At 35.9% G+C, this 19,076-nt stretch overlaps 1 protein-coding gene across 3 annotated transcripts; it reads right to left on the bottom strand.

Annotated features, from left to right (window-relative positions):
* Positions 1 to 38: 38 nt before the first annotated feature.
* On the bottom strand, positions 39 to 18,882 carry LOC145485123 (phospholipase B1, membrane-associated-like). Of its 3 annotated transcripts, none has more exons than XM_081463804.1 (17): positions 18,755 to 18,882; positions 16,209 to 16,580; positions 13,185 to 13,312; positions 12,834 to 12,894; positions 11,538 to 11,596; positions 11,322 to 11,389; positions 11,015 to 11,058; positions 10,171 to 10,282; positions 9,604 to 9,655; positions 9,264 to 9,344; positions 8,780 to 8,845; positions 8,111 to 8,202; positions 7,325 to 7,397; positions 6,117 to 6,215; positions 5,680 to 5,778; positions 2,752 to 2,817; positions 39 to 2,457 (listed from the first exon to the last, which is right to left on the bottom strand). In XM_081463804.1, exons 1-17 carry the CDS (start codon positions 18,813 to 18,815, stop codon positions 2,212 to 2,214), a joined length of 1,779 nt encoding a protein of 592 aa, XP_081319930.1. In that variant the 5' UTR covers positions 18,816 to 18,882; the 3' UTR covers positions 39 to 2,211. The 3 variants fall into 3 exon arrangements, 2 of the variants coding, with proteins under 2 accessions (XP_081319930.1, XP_081319931.1); XM_081463805.1 differs by having other exon boundaries at positions 5,680 to 5,775; positions 18,755 to 18,881; XR_014049147.1 differs by having other exon boundaries at positions 2,425 to 2,457; positions 2,752 to 3,268; positions 3,302 to 5,778; positions 18,755 to 18,880.
* Positions 18,883 to 19,076: the final 194 nt, after the last annotated feature.

Here is a 19,076-nt window from a genome sequence, read left to right as displayed (position 1 = left end):
TTACATGTGCTTTTGGAGCAGTTTTCATCTGAGTGTTGTAAAACCAAAACCAAAGTAATCACTAGAACAAAGAGAATCCAGTGAACCAATTAAAACTCAAAGTAATTACATGTAGCTGATGCAAAGCACGGGAAAACATGTATGAACGAGTGGTGTTGGGTTTGGTATCGCTTCTCATAGGATAACAAAAGTGGTGGAAGTTTTTTAAATAACATAGTCGATGCAAAACCAATTACTTTTTGACACTCAAATGAAAACTGCTCTATCCCACCATTGCCCAAAACATGGAGTAAAACTCTTTAGGGTTTTAGTTTAATATTGTTTTACCCAATTATTCATTCATTTTTAACTCAGAAAATAGCATTTTTCAAGTTGTAGGTTTCACAGGAAAATTTTGCTCCTTCAGTTTCACTCTTGGGCTTTGCTGCACACTGAAGTTGAAGTTGAAGGGATTTGTTTCAGTGGTGAGGATCTATTTAGACGTTCAACTGTGGCATTATTTTTTGCATAGTTCATCTGACTGCACCAAAAAAAAAAAAGGAAAAATGTACATAACAGGATTTTTGTGCAAACGTTAAACATTTCCTTGTCGTTATTTACAGGAATAGAGCATCCCCCAGGTGTTTGCTTTGAACAAATTTGGCTGTATCACACATTTTCAGGGTCAAAATTCCACATTTTCTTACTTGTGAAGTTAAATGTCACTCATTTCCTGCCTTTCAAGCCAGACATTCCTTTTGACCTTCAAATGGTACATTCTGCTTTTCCTGACTTCTCAAAATAATTATGACATCTGCCATGTTTTGACTTTTAAGCAAACCATTCTCCATTTATGTTGGGGGAAAGTATCACAGCAACACATGTAAGGAACAGTGCATGGTAAGGTAAAGGCAACATTTTCTCCATACTAGCACAGTTTGGTGTCGAGTACATATTAAAGCTTTGATGTTTTTCAACAAGCCTTCAGACTTTTGGTAAACAATAAACGGATATCACAAGAGTATCAAACTTGATGGGTAGTATCCATGATTGTGCCAGTGGTTTAGCTTCCCTGCTAAAGATCACCATTTCTGAAGAAAAGGAACTAGCAATGAAAGTGGCAAATCATAGCAAAAGCAGTGAGACAAGTGGAAGGTTTTAGCTATTCAAAATTTGTTTACTTTAACTCGCATTTAATTGCTACATGACAATATTTTTGGTCACAAGAGATCACAAATAGTATCCAACGCTTGTTAGACAATATTTACACAAACAAACAAAAAATGTTCGTATAAATAGTGTCCAAGAGAGATGGATTAACTGAGTACAAGTCCAGGAAAATATTAATATACATGTAAGCTATTTACAACTTCTGTATACCTTGCATAATTAATTCAAATCTCATCATTAATTTACATACAAATATTTGGTTCATACATCTTTGTAGATTAAATTTCTTGCCTTGGGGTGAATCATAGAACAGGCTGATGACTTCCTTTTGACCTGTACTTTTGAGTAGTATTTGTGAATAAGTTCCTTCATTCAGAACTACTAAAACGGTTCAAGCTGTATGGAACCTTTCTGGTTTCATGTTGTTCCAGAAAATATCCCCTCGCCCCCTAACAAAGGGCTTTTTTGGTTTAAACCCCCATCCACCTGATCCTCCTGAAATTCCAATTAAGCTCCACACATTTCTTTAAACATTTTGACTTTAGAAACTACCATTCCCTTGGAATTTCATTTAACTCTATGCATATCTGAACAAAACAAAGTGATGGACTTGTTGTAACTAGATTGTCACTTACAGTACATGCAGTAAATAAATACTTTTAAGTTCTGTTTCCTCTTGTTTGCCTGTCACCAAGTCTCGTGTTCTCTTGCACTCTCTAATCTGATCTAATTTGAACTTGATCAACTTTTTAATTATTGACCTGTCAGCAGGTTTTTCCCCTCTTGAAAGGTGGATGATATTCTTATGTAAACCTGTATGACCAGCTAATAATGACAGTGTGGACAGAATTTAAACAGAGGGATTCTCCAGCTCTTATTTCAAAACTCTGGTCAGCTTTGACACTCACTGACTTTCATCTGGCCTTAAAACTGGAACTGCAAATGTACATTTGCACCTTCCAAAAATGATGAGCACAGGGTTATCAAAGTAGCCAGCCAGCTGCTTATGAAAATCACTAATGTATCTGCTTCATAATTTCAACTGACTACACTAAGTCTGTCTCATATCCTTGGTTTTTGAGGTCCTGGGGCATAGAGCAGTCGAAATGCCTCGGGTCTCCGTCGTGATTTTCGGCCCCTCCATACAATCACAAAAACAATAACCAACACAGCTGTTAAGGACACAGCCAGGGCCACAGCAGCAACGGGAGGAAAGTCGCCAGATGATGAACCATTCTCATCATCATCATCAGTGAAATCACTCATCATGAGTTTGCTGTTTGTTTTGGTGAAAAGATATGGCTTATCCTGAATAAGTAAACAAAAAAATGTGTAATTTGATTAATGTTAATGAGGTCATTGTTTAAAATACCTTCACTGTTTTAAACTTTGCAGTCTCTGAACTAACGCAGACAGTTTTCAAATTGCTCGTCATGTCTGAATATGTACAAGCCAATGAAGTCAGCATCATCCACAGGTTGGAAAATGTATACATTACTCATTACCTTTTGATGTTTACTTGGTCATTTGGGGCTGGTAATAATTAATATATCATTGAATAGGAGTGTACACAGATGTACATGATGATTGCATGCATTGTACCTTTGAAGGGCATTTGAGTGTCTCCTGATCTCCCCACTGCTTTGTCTTAGAACCAAGCGGCTCCAACTGAAAATCAGCATTTGAGATAAAAACATAACTAGGCTAGAACTGGTACATGATTCATATACTCTTGCAACAGGTTCCCCTGATGTTCTAATGAGTTTAAACAAGTCAGGTTGGCAAATGGTAAAATCCAAGACCCTTGATAAGATTGGAAAACTGAGACTAAACAGAAAGAAACACACATATGCCTCACTAAGAATGCCAAGACTTAGAAATCAGATCAAGGGATTCCAGACCCAAGATTCTCTAGGTACTACTGGCAACCCTTACAAGTTCAATTTAATGCTCAAGTTAACCACAGTACACAGTAGATATCTTAATTAATGGTTCCATAAGTACTTATTATAGTAGTTGGTCGCACCAAGTGGAGTGCAATTCAGGGCATAATCAGGCAAGTAATTTCAAAATCAGTGCACAGCACAAGGCTGATTTGAAATTACGAGGAGAATTTCTGCTCGTAATTTCAAATCAGCCTTGTGCTGTGCACTGATTTTGAAATTACTTGCAGTTCAATTACTATTTTAATTGTATCAATAACAAATTTCGAGATTAAAAATAAGTCTTTTTGACAACCTCTGAATGAAAAAGTCGGAAGTGTTTTCCACACATTGTAATTAGCAAGAAAATCTCAGATAGTGCAGAGTGTACCGATAATTTACATCTCTGATGCAGTAGTCACACAGGTCCTCACCCCTGCTGTTCTCTCCCTTGGTAGTAACCTAGGCCTTTTCCCCTTTGCAGAATATGAGCAGACAAAAACTTGATAAGACAATCTTGTGCCGTGTGTATGTTTCATGTTTGTGTTTTGCCCAAAAATAACTTACAATTACCGTTTGTCAAGACGGTTTTAAATTTATCGTGGTGTTTTATCTTGAGTTTTGTTCATTTTGTAGCATTACTTTTCACGTCAACATTTGTAATTTGATACTTTTGTTTTCCTCGCCAATGTATGCAACAAGATACCTTTGTTTCCACAAAAATATAAGAAAGATGTGTATTTTTTTAACTTACTGCTGGAGATAAATGGAATATATAAGTTAAATATCTGCTGAAAAGTTGAAGAGGAACGATTTTGTTTTATTCAAAACGTAAATTTTCATTTCATCGATAAACAAGAATTAATCTACTTATCAAATAGTCACATCGAATCACGGAATAGCGCGTTCTAATTCTGTTGCCAGCTGAGTTGGTGTAAACAATAAAACCACATCAAACTAATACACAATGCTACTGAGTAATACAACTGAGGAGCGTTTCAACGAAAAGTATTGAAGGTCAAGATCTTTACTTGACCGAAATTATATCCCACATCGGTGAGTGAGTCACCTCATTGACTGATGAAATTAATTGGAGGTTTCAGTAAGTGCTACAGAGTCTGCGGCAATAATAATGAAGTTTCTTTTGTCACAAATTTACTAGTTTTACATGTAACTAACCCGGGAAAGTTTCAGCTGAATATGATCTTTGGGTTCTCTTTCATAGACGAGGAAATAAACAAGCTGCTAGGGAGAAGCAATATGTTGCGATTCTCTATTTCAACCCTGGCAAACACACAATAGTTATAAAACAGCAGACGACATTTCTTGAATAGAGCTAGGGAAGATTCCAGAGGATATGCAGTCACAGTAACGTTCTTTGGACTAAAAAAGGAGAACTGATGTTACCTGAAATATAACTGCTATCACCAGTCAAAACGAGAGTGTGATATCACTCATTACAAAAAATTAAAAAAAAAAACATGCATCTGAACTCAAGAACGGAGTTTATCACACTAGCAATGCTAGAACGCATGCGTCTTATATGCTATGAAATGTATCTTTCACCTAACATGTGGTCGACTTTGACGCTTACTAATGTGTGTGCGTTTAGAGCAAATTGCTTCTGTTCTTGAGAGAATAGCACCACAAGGATAGCATGAGATTTGCAAAACCATATGTACATTTTTGCCATGTTATCAAAGAAGGCAACGTAAATATAACACGTTTTGCATAGTGCACGCGGGTACCTGCTGCACCCAGCCCCCCTTCCCGCAAGGCTAATTGCTTAATTGAAATTAATCAATTAAACAAACATTAAAGTTTACACCTTATGGCGTTAGGACGTTAGTGTCTTAGCGAATAGCAGCCCCCTAAACCATCCCAATAGTGCACTCTGCACTAAAAACTGTAGGGACCATTAGGAAGGACCACATTAAAGTTCATGTATCTGATGTGCGCATGGTGTAGGTACGCAGTTATATACGCAGTTACAAAAAGTTGAAATGGGATACCCGTAATTGGACACCCACATGATCGGGCACTGATTACATGGCAAATAGGCACCCAGAGAACCAATCACGATCAAGAATTTTGTTACAGATAAGATTAAGACTTTAATCGTATCTATAACAAAATTCTCGATCATGATTGGTTCTCTACATGCCTATTTCTCACGTAATCGGCGTGTGATCACATGGGTGTCCAATTACAGACCTGTGTAATTGTTACCTTAATTAATTACCTGTAATTGGATACCCACGTGATTCACATGTCAATTACGCGCATTTTAATGGCTACTTTCGCACTGTTTCCTACAGTTTTCAAAACTTATGAAAAGAGTTACAGATGTTTTCGCTCAAAAGAAGTTCTCAAAAGACATTTTTAATTCCAAAATTTGTTACAGATACAATTAATTAGTAATTGGACCTCGTGTCATTCAATTCAGGGGGTAATCATGCTCACAATTTCAAATCAGCCTTGCACTTCACGTTCGTCTAATTTTGAGATTGCTCACGCGATTACTCCCTGAATTGTACTCCACTTGGTCCAATTACTATTACTTATCATGAGGTTTTAGGATTGATATGTTTTCATTGTTTAATCAAACCATATTCTTCCACAAAGCCAAAGCGGCTGCTGCATGGCCATGTACTGAGAAATGAAGGCAGTCCACACCAAAATAGGATTTCTCTAAATCACCACTCTGCTGGGAAAAAAGAACCAACATGGAAATGCCCCCAATTTGTGTCAACTGAAATGTTTTGTCATTAAAATATAATACTTGGGTAAAAAACCTACACATTCCATTTCTGAACAGACACATCACATAACAAACACTCGATTAAACCCAATTTAATGCATTGCCTCCTGAAAATGAATGTTATAAATGTTGAAAAAGTCTGCTTCCTTTTGTAACACTACTGAAACAACAGTACTGTATGTTAAATGCAAAGTACTGTACAGTTACGAAACACAGGTAGCACATTTTGCAGGGAAGATAAAACTAATGAAAACACTGTACACACGCAGTACATACAGCCTTACCTTAGCTTTCGGTGGCACTTGAAGGGCGGGTTGAATAACCACAGCAAAGCTATCCTTTGTTCCATACAAACCACTGTTCACAAGTTCTTCTAGAAGATACTTTTGTTGAAAGACAATTCATAAGCATTATTGAGGCATTTTAACACGGGGCAACTTTTCTTGCAACATGTCTTGCGATTTTACTACCTCAAATGCTCCATGAAAAATTGCCTTGTGCAACATCCCCTGAAATGATTGCTCAATTGCAATGCTTTTGTTGCAACAAGCATTGCACAAAGTAGAAACACACCTGACTTTTCACACCAGTTACTGCAATAAAAACTTTCCTAGACATGTTTATATCCGAGGGTGTTCTACTAGGCAATAGGGAGTTTAAGAAAACCACAACAACAATGGCAAGGGGAAGGCCACTAAACAAAAGGTTTTAATAATGAGCAGAACAATGGCTGTGATGGTGTATTATAATTCTTGGTACACTTCTCTACTGTTCTCTGCAAAACAACAACATGAAACGACCAAATTCTGCATTGTCTGGAGAACTTGCATCAAGACAGATAATTTTTATAATTGATACTTCAAATTTTATGCTGTGTTCCATATTCAGTTTCAAGATAGTTTTGACAAAGAGAAACAAACTAAATGACTTTATGGTATCGCAAGATTTGTAGGTATAATGTAAATTCATTTTTTAATCTATGTTGTCCTTGATGTCGCATTGTAGTTTTTCAGACTCCCTAATTTGTCATGTAATTTGTCTCACAGTAGCACAAAAATTAAAATGTCATTGTGCGAGAAGCAGCGAGACAAATTGCCTAGAATACACTTTTAATAGAGTAGGTTTATGTTAACAACTATGCATAAGAGATGATCATAATTATTTTTCAAATATTTACAGTTCTGTTCAAATTCTCTACAGTCGCCACCCTTGTCCCTTGGGTTGAACTACTGTGAGCAAGACTGCATGAGGCTTTCAGTAAAGCCCATGTAGACTGCTGGCCATTAGAGAATGTTTGACTGCATTTAAAAATTTATTACTGAGTCAGACACAACTCTTGAAATACAATTATACATCTAATGTAATTATTATAATTACCATCATTTTTTTAAGCAGAAGGCTTCAGTCATTTTCAATGTGAAAGGATGTGATCTAACTACAGTAGTTACCGCAGACATAACATTTGCAGGGTAAAGAAATGTCATGCAGGTACCTTGCATTGTTTAGCTTCTTTGGCTACTTTCAACCTCTCAGCATCACCTTTCTTCAAACACTCACAAGAATCCCTGCACAAAAACAGAGCATCACTCAGTACAACACACCAACTGGCCTACATACATGTATTCTTCAGAAACTTTGAATCACTTGCTCCAAGGACAGATGTCTGAAATAAATCCATCCTAGTGACAATCCCCTCCAGTCAGAACTGCCTGGCATCTCTGATTGGTTGTCATATCATTCTTACTATGGAATGCACCATTAGCAAAGTTATGGAGGAGGATTGAAGAAAAAACAAAAATGATGTGAAGCTATGGGCTTGGGAAAAATTCCCCCAAAAAATGTAGAAAAATTGCATGAAAAAAAATTCATCTATAGCAAGCAACTCCCCCAAAGAAATGCTTCATTTAAGTGGCACAATAACATTTTCTTTTTAACCCTCAAGATGAAAAAATGATTCATTCATGAGATCTAACCACAAAAAAATTCTTGAATGGAAAACGACCAGAAAAAAATAATTGGGTATAGCTTGAGAATTACCCAACCCCAATCCCTAATGTTACAGTAATAGTCTGTCTCTAATGTTAAACCAATGTGAGACATTATTATTTACTATGTACTAGATGTTTAAAAAGGAGACTTAACTAATCGTGTTACTGAGGCACACTATAGACAATCACATTCAGGTGCTTTCAATAATGTTTGTTTGTTTGTTTGCTTTGTTTTGTTTGGGTCGATGTGGGTCAATTTAGTACAGTGGTCAACAGTTTTAAAAACGTACCATCCCAGAATTTGGCATGACTCTTGTTCATGTAACTGGTAGAGAGAAGAGACATCCATGGGTGGAACAATATTCACAAACATCATGGGAACCTACAAGTGATAACAACAACATATTAATAAACATAAATTAAAGGCAATGATTCTGTGAGTAGATTTCATTGTACTATTAAGCAAACTACAGCAGCACTTCATTCACAATGTACCTAATTTCAATTTAGGGAGTTTGAAAGTGACACATGCAGGGACACATTGTGCAGTTCCAGAAAATATCCATACTTCCCCCACACAAGAGATTTTTTCTATGACACCCCCCCCCCCCCCCCACCCCCTTTTCACCCCTATGGAAATTCCAATAAAGCTTCATACATTTCTTCAAATGCTTTGGTCTTACACAACTGGCCCGTACCCCCCTCCCACCACCAGGAAATTCCAATCCCTTCTGTTAGGGGGGGGGGGTGGGGTGGTTATGGATACATGAATTTTCTGGAACTGCAAATTGAACATGCAAAGCAAGCATAACATTCTAAAAAAATTCACCATGGTTAGTAGTGATAATTCACCTTCACATGCAACACATCAGAATTTGATCAGTTCATGATGACTGATCAGCCGTGCCACTGTACTGTCTTGCATGTGATGTTTCTTTATGACACAAAGAAGTTTTTACCTCATTTTGAAGATACTTTAGTGTGTGCATCACATTTTTTATGAAAGAGCCAGCACCATATTCGTCCTAAAAATGAACAATAAAACTTTTTAACAATAATCAATAAATACTCAACTCTAAGTGTATTTTCTTCACTATTAATTTCAATATGTAAAGAGAAATCTTGGTATTAAGGGTAAACAATCTGTATTAATCTAATAACCTCTTATAATTAATTGAAGTTGAGAGAGATACAATTACTGGTTAAGTCTTAACTCCAGAGAAGATTCAAGAGTCATTAACAACATTATTCTTCCTTTGGAGATGAGATGAAACTCTTTGCTTAGTTAAGAGTAATGTCTCACAGCTCACAACACTCTTCCTCAAGGGTTTCATGAGGCAAGATCTAGCCAAGAGCTTCACCTCAGAAGACTATGCAGCTTACACTTAGCTATGTCTGTCACTGTACTATACAATCATATATACTGTAGTTACCATTGCCTACCTCACTGTTACACACTTGACAAAGATCTTCTGTTCCAATCCAAATGGTTAGAAGCTTCCAATCACTCTCAAAGTCAATATCCTGTTATAACGATACAGATCACAATTAATTAATTTAATTAATAATTAAACAAATATTAATTTTGACTGGTATCACCATTTTTGGCATGTGTGTCTACAAGCCTGGCCAAATGAGATTAAGATGCAAAACCAACTGTTAATAAACCATAATTTTATAAACAAACAAACAAAATCACAAAAACAGGCTTGTCTCTTAATTATCAAATGTAATAAATCTAATAATTTTAATGTTCGGCTACAAGATATGGACTTATAGTTACCTTCATAGCTTTCAGTTTTAAAACCAGGTCTTTCGCTTGACCTTCAAGATCCCTTTTAGAACAAATACAAAGCTTCAAATTAGAACATTTTTTCGTGTAGGGCAATGAATTAAATACATGTAACATTTCAACTGAATACAATATGCAATACTTGTAATAAACAATTCACTGCAGCAACAATTTTTTGTCCTTTAGTAAGTGACGATAACTTAAGACATCTCCTTTATACCAAGCACTCATCCATGAATGCATCTGTCCATTCACGAGTAAATTAAATGGATATGGGCCTGATGGGTCACCTGAGGCTTGATTATGCAGTTTTACTCTTGCTCATCCTACTTTAATTGCCCAACACTGGTTAACTACTAATTTCTCATCACTGTTTCATACCAAATTCAAGCATACAGGTTATGAGAATGACATCACTCATCATCTTCAGTTCAGAAAAATTTGTTGATTAAACATCAAATTCTCTCAAGGCATAGTACAAAAAACTACTTGAATGAAAACAAGTTGAGGTGAATTTAAATTTAAAATATATAATGTTACTTATTTTTAATCACAAACCTTGCAGAGGCACCAAGGAAGGCAACATTAAGATCAGCATCAAAGCTATCTTCCCTCTCTGAGGTCTTAGTTGATGCACCCTTTAATGACGGACTAAATTGTCTAATAATATCTGTAAATTGCAAAATTCACATGTACATTAGTTGTCAAAAGAGGATTTCATTTTGTAGTTTTGTCTGTAAGCTATGTTAAAAGCTGTAACTGAATGATGTAATAACTTGCAATGGGAACATATATTACTTGCTACATTTTACCAGTCATACTTGAATTGACAAGCTTAAGTGATTTCATTTATTTAAGAATTCACAGATCTTGGACACTAGTCTGAGCAGGTCTTTAAAATAATGACAGGTGAGCCAAGCCCTGGAAGGAAGCAATTTTGCCGCCTACTTCACAATAGAGTTCACTAAACCTGACTGAAACGCATCTCTTGCCCTACTGTACATGCAGTTGTTCAAAGAATGGGTAGCACTATCCACCAGACAAATCACAATACGCTTATCCAGTGGATAGTAATTTACCTGGTGGATAATGTTATCCACCATTTGACAGGGCTGGCTGGCAGACTAATGTTTTAGGTAAAATGTGAAAAAAAATTCAAGATTTTACAGAAGTGCTGTAAAAGTTCAAATTATTGTTTTCGCTATAATTTTAAATTTTGATTTAATTATTATTAGTAGTAGTGGGAATCTTTTGTCAGGTTAGTGAAAATGACTGGAAAACTGATTTTCTTTGGACTCTGGATAAGCCTCATTTCAAATCCTGGATTACCACAACTCTGCAAGTACTGTACTTTCCTAGCATTTATTCACCGTTCAGTATCAATACTTAAAATATCACTCACTTGGTATAGTTGTTGTTTGGTTCAAACAGTTTCCTCCTCCAATGCTATAATGAAACCAAACTGTCATTTTGATTTTTTGAACATCATTATTAATCCTAAGTACACTGTATTGATAATATAACCTGAGCAGGAATGTTGGACCTTCCAGTGCCTACTGCCAAATTCATAATTTGCTTTGTATTGTTGTTTAAGTTTATTTTGGATTAACAAATTTTTCAAACCATTTTGATTTTCAGACTGTGACAATGAACATAAGACATTAAAAAATTATATAAACTGGTCATTGACATAAAATAACAGTATGTACCTCCATGAGATGTCTTTGTATTCAGTGAAATATCCATTTACTGACGAGGCTCTTGCTCCAAGTCCCACCTCAAAATAAAAAGGTAAAACTCAAATGTAAATAATAATAATAATAATAATTAGCAGAGCTGTGATGGACTGTGAAGGAAAAAATACACTTCAGCAACCTGTTTTACTTCACTATCATTAAAATTATAGCAAATCTTGTATAACTTACTGTAAATGCATCGCCCATGGCAGCAACAATTTTGATGTCAGATGGGTGCAATTGATGAACTGTGGGATAAAACATCATCATATAATTTATACCTCACCAATTCAATTCACTAGTCCTTTTTATCACAGTTTAGGTCCAGACAGTAAAACTTGGCCGACAAGTCATACAGATCATATTGCATATCAGAACATGGCAAAATTTTACTATCAAAAGTACCTGTTGATTGGTGGTCAAGATACATTGTCCATGCAAACAATGGTAATAAGTTGTTTGGTTTTGGTCTGATCTTGTCAGGAAATTTAACACTTGCAGGGTTGTTACAAGGTTTTGAGTCACCTGTAGCCCTGATCTTTATACCCCAAAAAAAACTTGTTACTTTTTGGGTGAATTGTACAAAATACAGGCAATTCACCCATAACATCAAGAGCCCATCAAACATACTCAGCCATAACAGGTGTTACTGGTTATAGCCCTTACTGACAGCCGTAATCTGGATTTATATGAGCAAAAGATCTCGCTAAGTAGATTTCTTAGGCATTAGTATTATAACCATGGATGACCCTTGCTCAACAGGCAGCTCTGCACATAACACAGAAATCTTGTCTGATCACACAGTTCACTCTGTTACAGCCGGCATTCTGATCGTTGATATTCCCTCACTTCTTGTGTTATGATCTAAATTCGGTTTTTGAAGCTTTAAATTTCTGACTAAAACCAGTTTGATTTTATTTTCCCTTGTTTCAAATCCAATTTGATCATTTTTTGAAATAAAGGAAAGTAAAGATTTGTCTGTTTTGAGAATAATTGAACCAAAAACAAATTATCATAAAAGTTATTCACTTACAGTGAACCACAACTTTTCAATTTCAAGCAAAGACCAAACAATGTCTAGTGCTCTAATCTATCAAATATTTTCACTTGTGCACAACTGGTCTAAACGAATCACAGGACTAAATATTCCCCAGCTCAAACTGGGGAATATCCAAATGATATTCCCTAATTTTGGAAACTGCACATGCTGTGAAAAATACTTGAAGGATAATAAACACAATAGTCTCCATTTGTCGCGAAAATATGTTCAGATATTTGATCGCCAACATTATCTGTTTCTCAAAGCTCACACTTTTTCATTCTTGGAAAACTGTTCACTTCTCGGAACAAGTAATGTCCATGGACAAAATTAATATCCATCCATATTTGCATGCCAAATGTAGGCAATTGTTTATTTATACATAACAAGGCTTAGAAATACGCTAATACCTATTCTTTAATATTTTATCCAAAAAAGCAACTAACCTGTTCTTGCAGGTTGACGAGGACTCTGTACTACAGGACAATAGTCTTTTGTTCCAATGGACTGTATAAAAACAATTTAACACTTAAAAAAGGTATTGTATGGGGGAAAACATATTAAGCAAATAGAATATATTTATTCATTTATTAAAAGTTAGAACAGACTGAAATTCCTAAGGGCACTGTTACATGTCTACCGTTGTTAGTAAAGTTTTTGTTGCAGCAATAATACTACATGTATCAAGAATGATGAAGTTCTACTTAAATTGCAATAATTACAGCAATACTGCAAAAAGATAAATTATTGTATGATGCATTTGTGGTAACAAGAGAAAGGCAAATGAAAAGTCTCACCTGTAAGAGATGTTGTTGCTCTGTCCATCCATGTATCCCTGATTTATCTTTCATATAAGAGACATAAGTGTGAAGTTCCGTCAAATTACCTGGTGCCTTAAGGGCTTTAGCTGCCTTCACATCAGCCACTGGAAGATAAAAATTTTTAACCCAAATTAACCAATATTCATTAGTTTGTTTGCTTGTGTGTTCTGGTTTCTTAGAGGCTGACCATACAGGCATACGCAGTACATTTTATTTTCCTGAATGAAATTTATTTTGTGCACATTGTTGCAGTGCATGCAAATGTCATACATAGTCAAGTGTTTTTTTTTTTTTTAATATACACTTCTTCCTGTGTTAGTTTTAAGAGTATTGTGCCACAACAAGACAATAGGGACTTAAAGCAAATTGCTACAGCTGGCGCTGATATGGCTGCCGGAAGTAAATTTCCCCCAAAATGAGACACTGCGCATGTACATCGGCTGCATCCAACTGCAGTGTGAAATCTGACTAGGTGAGTCGGATTGTTTTGCCATAGTGGCTACCATGTCATTACTACTATACATAACAGCATATCGAACAAAGCACCATGGGCAATTAGGAATCTTATTAATTTATGCTCATTTAAAATAAGTACAATCTCAGGTGCCAAGAATATGTTTTATCTTTACCCAAAGTTAACACTACCAAATATGGACTCAAGTCATGGAGATATTTTGCAGCCAAGAAATGGAATGAACTATCAAATGACATTGGAATAAAAGTAGGCACCAATGAAATAGTAAACAGAATTAGATCACTAAATTTCGGGGATTAGTAAATTTGTGACATTAGTTTCAATATGTGAAGGTGAATTAATCAACATGACACGAGTCTGGGACAAAGAAAAATTCTGAGTCCCCGACTGGAATCGAACCCATGACCTCCTGAACACCGCGCGGACGCTCTATCCACTGAGCTACAAGAACTCATGGAGAGCGAGGTCATTTAACTGAGTTCATATATGACAGGTGTCCTGCATACTGCTAGGATCAATGCTATCGAAGTCATCATGAGTAGTGATAAGTTAATAAAGATGGTGAATTTTAAGCCCAGTGTTTGGGAGGTCATGGGTTTCGATTCCTGTCGGGGACTCAGAATTTTTCTTTGTCCCATGCTCATGTCATGTTGATTAATTCACCTTCACATTTCATTACCGAGCTTAAAATTCATCATCTTTATTAACTTAGTTTTAATAGTATTTTGACTGCGGCGGTAATATTGTAATAATAGTTTTGAATAGTTTTAATCAGTATTTAATTTGTGACTTTTACCTCATGAATTGTGATATTAGCGTTGTTTAGTTGTTAGGTTCTTGTTAGTTATTAGGTGGAATACCTGTAAACTAGCTCTCAAGCTAAGCGTATATCCTCGTTAAATAAAGCATTCATTCATTCATTCATGTCAGGTTTATTTCACTTCTCTGGCCCTTTTCAATGTACATCTTGGCATTTTAAGAATTCCATTGGATACTATTTCCTTTAAAGTCAATTTAAGTCAAAGATTGTGTCAAGGTTGCCTCTCATAAGCTTGCAAATCCGTATCCTGAATTCACGATAAGTTTTGGCAAAGGTGTTGGAAAGGTGAAGTGAGTTTTAAACTGAAATATTCGTGTTGAGCATGAGGTTGTCTTTCTTTGGATAAGTTTGCTTTGAGGGTTTAGTGAAGATGTTTTATATCTGGATAACTATAAGTCTTACGATGCTATTTTGCTTCTTTGAGTATCGATATATTTCTGTTCTTCACTCAATATTCTTTGAGATATTGTCTCTGAAACTATATATTAATTTTCATCCATCAAATTGTTATGGTACAAACTGTATGGCATTCACTTTCACTCAGAAATAATCTCTTCGTCCTAGGAAGGCAAATAACGGCCAGCATCCTTTGAGCGAAGCTATTTAATTTCGCTGTGAGAAACTAAAAAAAAGAGATTTTAAACTCCTGAGCCGATATTTCTCTCATCTTTGAATTTTGCTTTGCTAAACTTAAAATTTGGCAGACCACCGAGACGTACTCTCCCCAGACCTTTTCAGTCATGGCAGCCATAGTAGTACCAGCCGTAGTGATTTGCTTAAATTCTCTAATGATTATTTATACAGCTACACTGTACCTAATTGAAGGTAAACAACAAGCTATAGGCACACAATAAGCTCATGAGTGAGCTCAGAATGCATGCACACACAAAACATGTTTGACAAAGCCATCCAAATGGGAAAATGTTTCACTGTGTTTGATCAAATGCCTGACTTCATTCAAATTTTATCGAACACAATTCAACACGTTCAAACGTGGTGTTCAAATGGGAAAATGTTCAGTCCAAAACAATGTTTGTTCACCAAACAATGTTTGAAGGTGTTTGATTGCCAAACATTTACTGTTTGGACAGAGGTTAAAGACTTTTTGCATGTTACAGAAAAATGGAACAAACATTTTCATTGATGGCACCAAAAAATTGCTATGTACACGTACATAATAATTATTCTTCACAGTGCTCAGCAACTTTCTGATGGGATGGGTTCATTTTAATTTGACCATTGAATTCTAAGACATCTCAGGGTGGAATTGATATCATTGCAAGAGTAGACAGTGTAAGATTCTCATGCCAACACAATTGATATCTCCCTCCAAACATCTTTGATCTAGACTTTACCTCTATGAACTCTTTGAACAAATTGTACTGTAAACACCAGCACATAAGCCGCACTCACGGAGAAGCTGCACCCAGAGTCTGGCAACTCAAATTTTGGGGAAAAGTTTTTGGAAGGAAATCCAAATATTTGAAAGGTGGATTCTTGAAAAAGATTCTGTACATGTACATACATTTCTTGATTAAGTGAATGTAAATGTTAACCTGCATAAACTCACTAACATTGAAAACAGAGAGTATTTCAAACTAACACCCCTACCTATAATTTTAGTTCTGCAATAGTACGGTTGTGATGTACGTTATTTACATGTTAGTTTATACATATACTTATACTGTTAATATACTTTTCTCACCTAAAACATCAATGGTGGCTGAAATATCACCATAGCTACATGAATAAGTTCCAAGAATAGCAAGTGTTACATTTGAGAATGAAATGGCAGTCTTTGTCATATCACTGGACCAATAACGCATTCTCTTCACTTCCTCTGTCTTGGGACCCACTTTATACCACTTCACAAGTTCATCTTTTTTCTCCCAAAGTTCTCCATCATTTGGTAATGGTGGTAAAACATCACAAATCAATCTAAGTATGCTTGATGAGTGTTTACTGTCTATTACTACCTCTGAAGTGTCTACATTTTCCTGTCTTGGATTATCCCATAAATAGCCAACTTTCACAGACGTAGCATTTATTATCAGAGATGATAAACCATAAACCAAGCCTGTTCAGAAAAATAAGAGTTAAATCATTAGCAGTAACGGTTAATATGCGGCTTTCAACAACAAGGATGGCTCAAAATATCATACTTATCAACATTATTCATTTATTTATTAACAATTGCCTTGCACTAATGAAGGTTGGGTCACTGCCTGAAACATCATTCAAGGAACTAAATGAATGTTCTTTTGACAGCCAGCTCTGCTGTAACTATAACATTACATACTGGCCTGAAGTCATTCTCACTAGCCATAGAAAATTTATCCTCTTGCAATACTTCCATAATTTGAATTTACTCAAAAAGTTCCCAAACAACCTCACATGCCTGTCAGGCAAGTAGCCCAACTGCAAAATCCACAAGCCAATGGGCTATGAGACAGTACTTTCTTTGCTCATTGAAAGTAAGTTTGGAGACCCCTTAAAATTACACAAGAAAAGTGGAACAGACTATACAGAGGTATTTTGCATATTTTCCTACCAAACCAGATGTTTTTAACCAATAATTGATAAAGTTTTCAACACATGTGGTCACATTTGTGTACAAGGTAGCCTTACTGTCCATGCAGACATAATAGTCTTTATAAGACTGTGGTCTCAAGTTAACATAAGGAGAAAAATCTCCTTTCTTTCCAAGAAAATACGGTACATTTATTGGGTACTGTACGACACTCTATCTTAGTTCAGTTGAAAAGCACCTACTTTACGTCTGAAATTAACTTTTGCACTACATATTGAAACTGTTTTCTTGTTATTACTATTATTTTATTTTAATTAACACACAACAAAATACTGCTGAAACTACTTACAATGTGAACTACTACAAACTAAAATTCAATTTCTATCCATTACTTACAATATTTTCATTTAACCTACTTACTTATATGAAAATATTGTACGTATTAATTGAAACTGTCTGGAAAATCCATAACCATTTTCAATTTTAAAAATGCCGAGTACTAGCTAGAAATCAAAATATATATAGCTATGTGTATTTTAGTAGGCTTCAGTTGAAAACTAAATGATGAGTGGGCTAACTTTATGTTAGCTGGAACAGAGCTGTATTAAACTCCATATGTCCTCAAGATCTGAGTAACCTCCCAACCTTAGGCCCGGTTCATACGTCGCATTTCTGCCACGTCGAATTCAATTCAACGAATTAAATGCGACAGAAATTCAACGTCTGAATCGGCCACTGCATTTCTGCCACATGTTCGACTGGTCTTGTCGCACTATCCGACAGATCTAGAAATGTAACACCAATTCAAACATCAAATTTCTGCCGTGTTGAATCTAATTCATACATCATGTTAATGTATTGAGTATGCATAAATTTGGTCCCGCCAAAGAGAAGGAAGAAATTTGGCTATTCTCGTCCCAATGCAGTCTGAGCTTATTGCAAAACAAACTGCTGCATTGTCAGCCTTCTCCTTCTCATTCCATTGGTGGATAATTTTCGCAAAATTAAAGTCCTTCGTCCCTCAGTATCTCGGACGGTCATATTGAATACTCTACGTTTCAGACATTTTCCGTTGACCGACATACCCGACAGCATTAATTCTGAATTAAGTTCAACACAAGTGCGACGTATGAATCGACAGTCGCATTTCTGCCGCTCTTAATTGAATTGAATGCGACAAGGCAGAAAAGCGACGTATGAACCAGGCCTTAACTTCGTTATCTCTATCTTCAGATGTACTAATATAAAATGTAAACTCGCATGGTATCAACAAATAGTGACGCTCTCTTTAGACCACTTTAACTACAATGATCAACCTTCGATAAGAATTCAATGCGATAAAAACATTCGATCGAACGAGAGAAAAAATTGCATTGTTCGATTTAAATGTTTTTGTTTACCGTTGTTTTTAATGTTTTTTTGTTTTGCTACAGTTAGAGACAGATAAATGACATTGCGTTCCAGTAACTTATTTACAGATAAAGGTAAAATGAAGAAATATTGGTTCTCTAGTTCAAGTTATTCGTTTTTATGAAACAACAATGGCAATATAAAAAGCTATAAAAGGTCGCGTCATTGTTTTCACTATACGGCCGCAAAGAGCCTGCAGACGTTTACTCCAAAACAAGCTAGGTGTCATAAACCTTTGCCTTTATTGACTATATGCGCGTTCATAAAAGGGTTAGAAAAGTTTGATTAGTGGCAAAAAGCTTATTACTTACCGTTACTGGCGAGAAATGCATAAAAAATTCCAAGTTTCCAAACACTTTTTAACAACGCCATTGTCTTGTCTTCAGTCGTTTACAGATACTTTTCTGGAATCTGCGCCCGCGACGATGGCCTTCTTTGTAGCCCTCGTATCCCAGCGGAAATTTTTATATTCAATCCCAGTCTCCTGCTCTCCGTTTGGGGCGCTCGCCCGTCTTTTGAAATTACTTGCGCGATATTTAAGAAATAGAAAACATATACCGTGTTTTTATCGAGTTTTAGTAGAATTCTACTAGTATACTAATGCAAATGCTGTAATCTGATTGGCTGAGCCAT

This window comes from Orbicella franksi, chromosome 4 (assembly GCF_964199315.1).
Source record: "Orbicella franksi chromosome 4, jaOrbFran1.1, whole genome shotgun sequence".
In the NCBI taxonomy this organism is placed as follows: Eukaryota; Metazoa; Cnidaria; class Anthozoa; order Scleractinia; family Merulinidae; genus Orbicella; species Orbicella franksi.
Note: the sequence above shows the minus strand (reverse complement) of the source record. Positions and strands in the feature narration are given on the sequence as shown.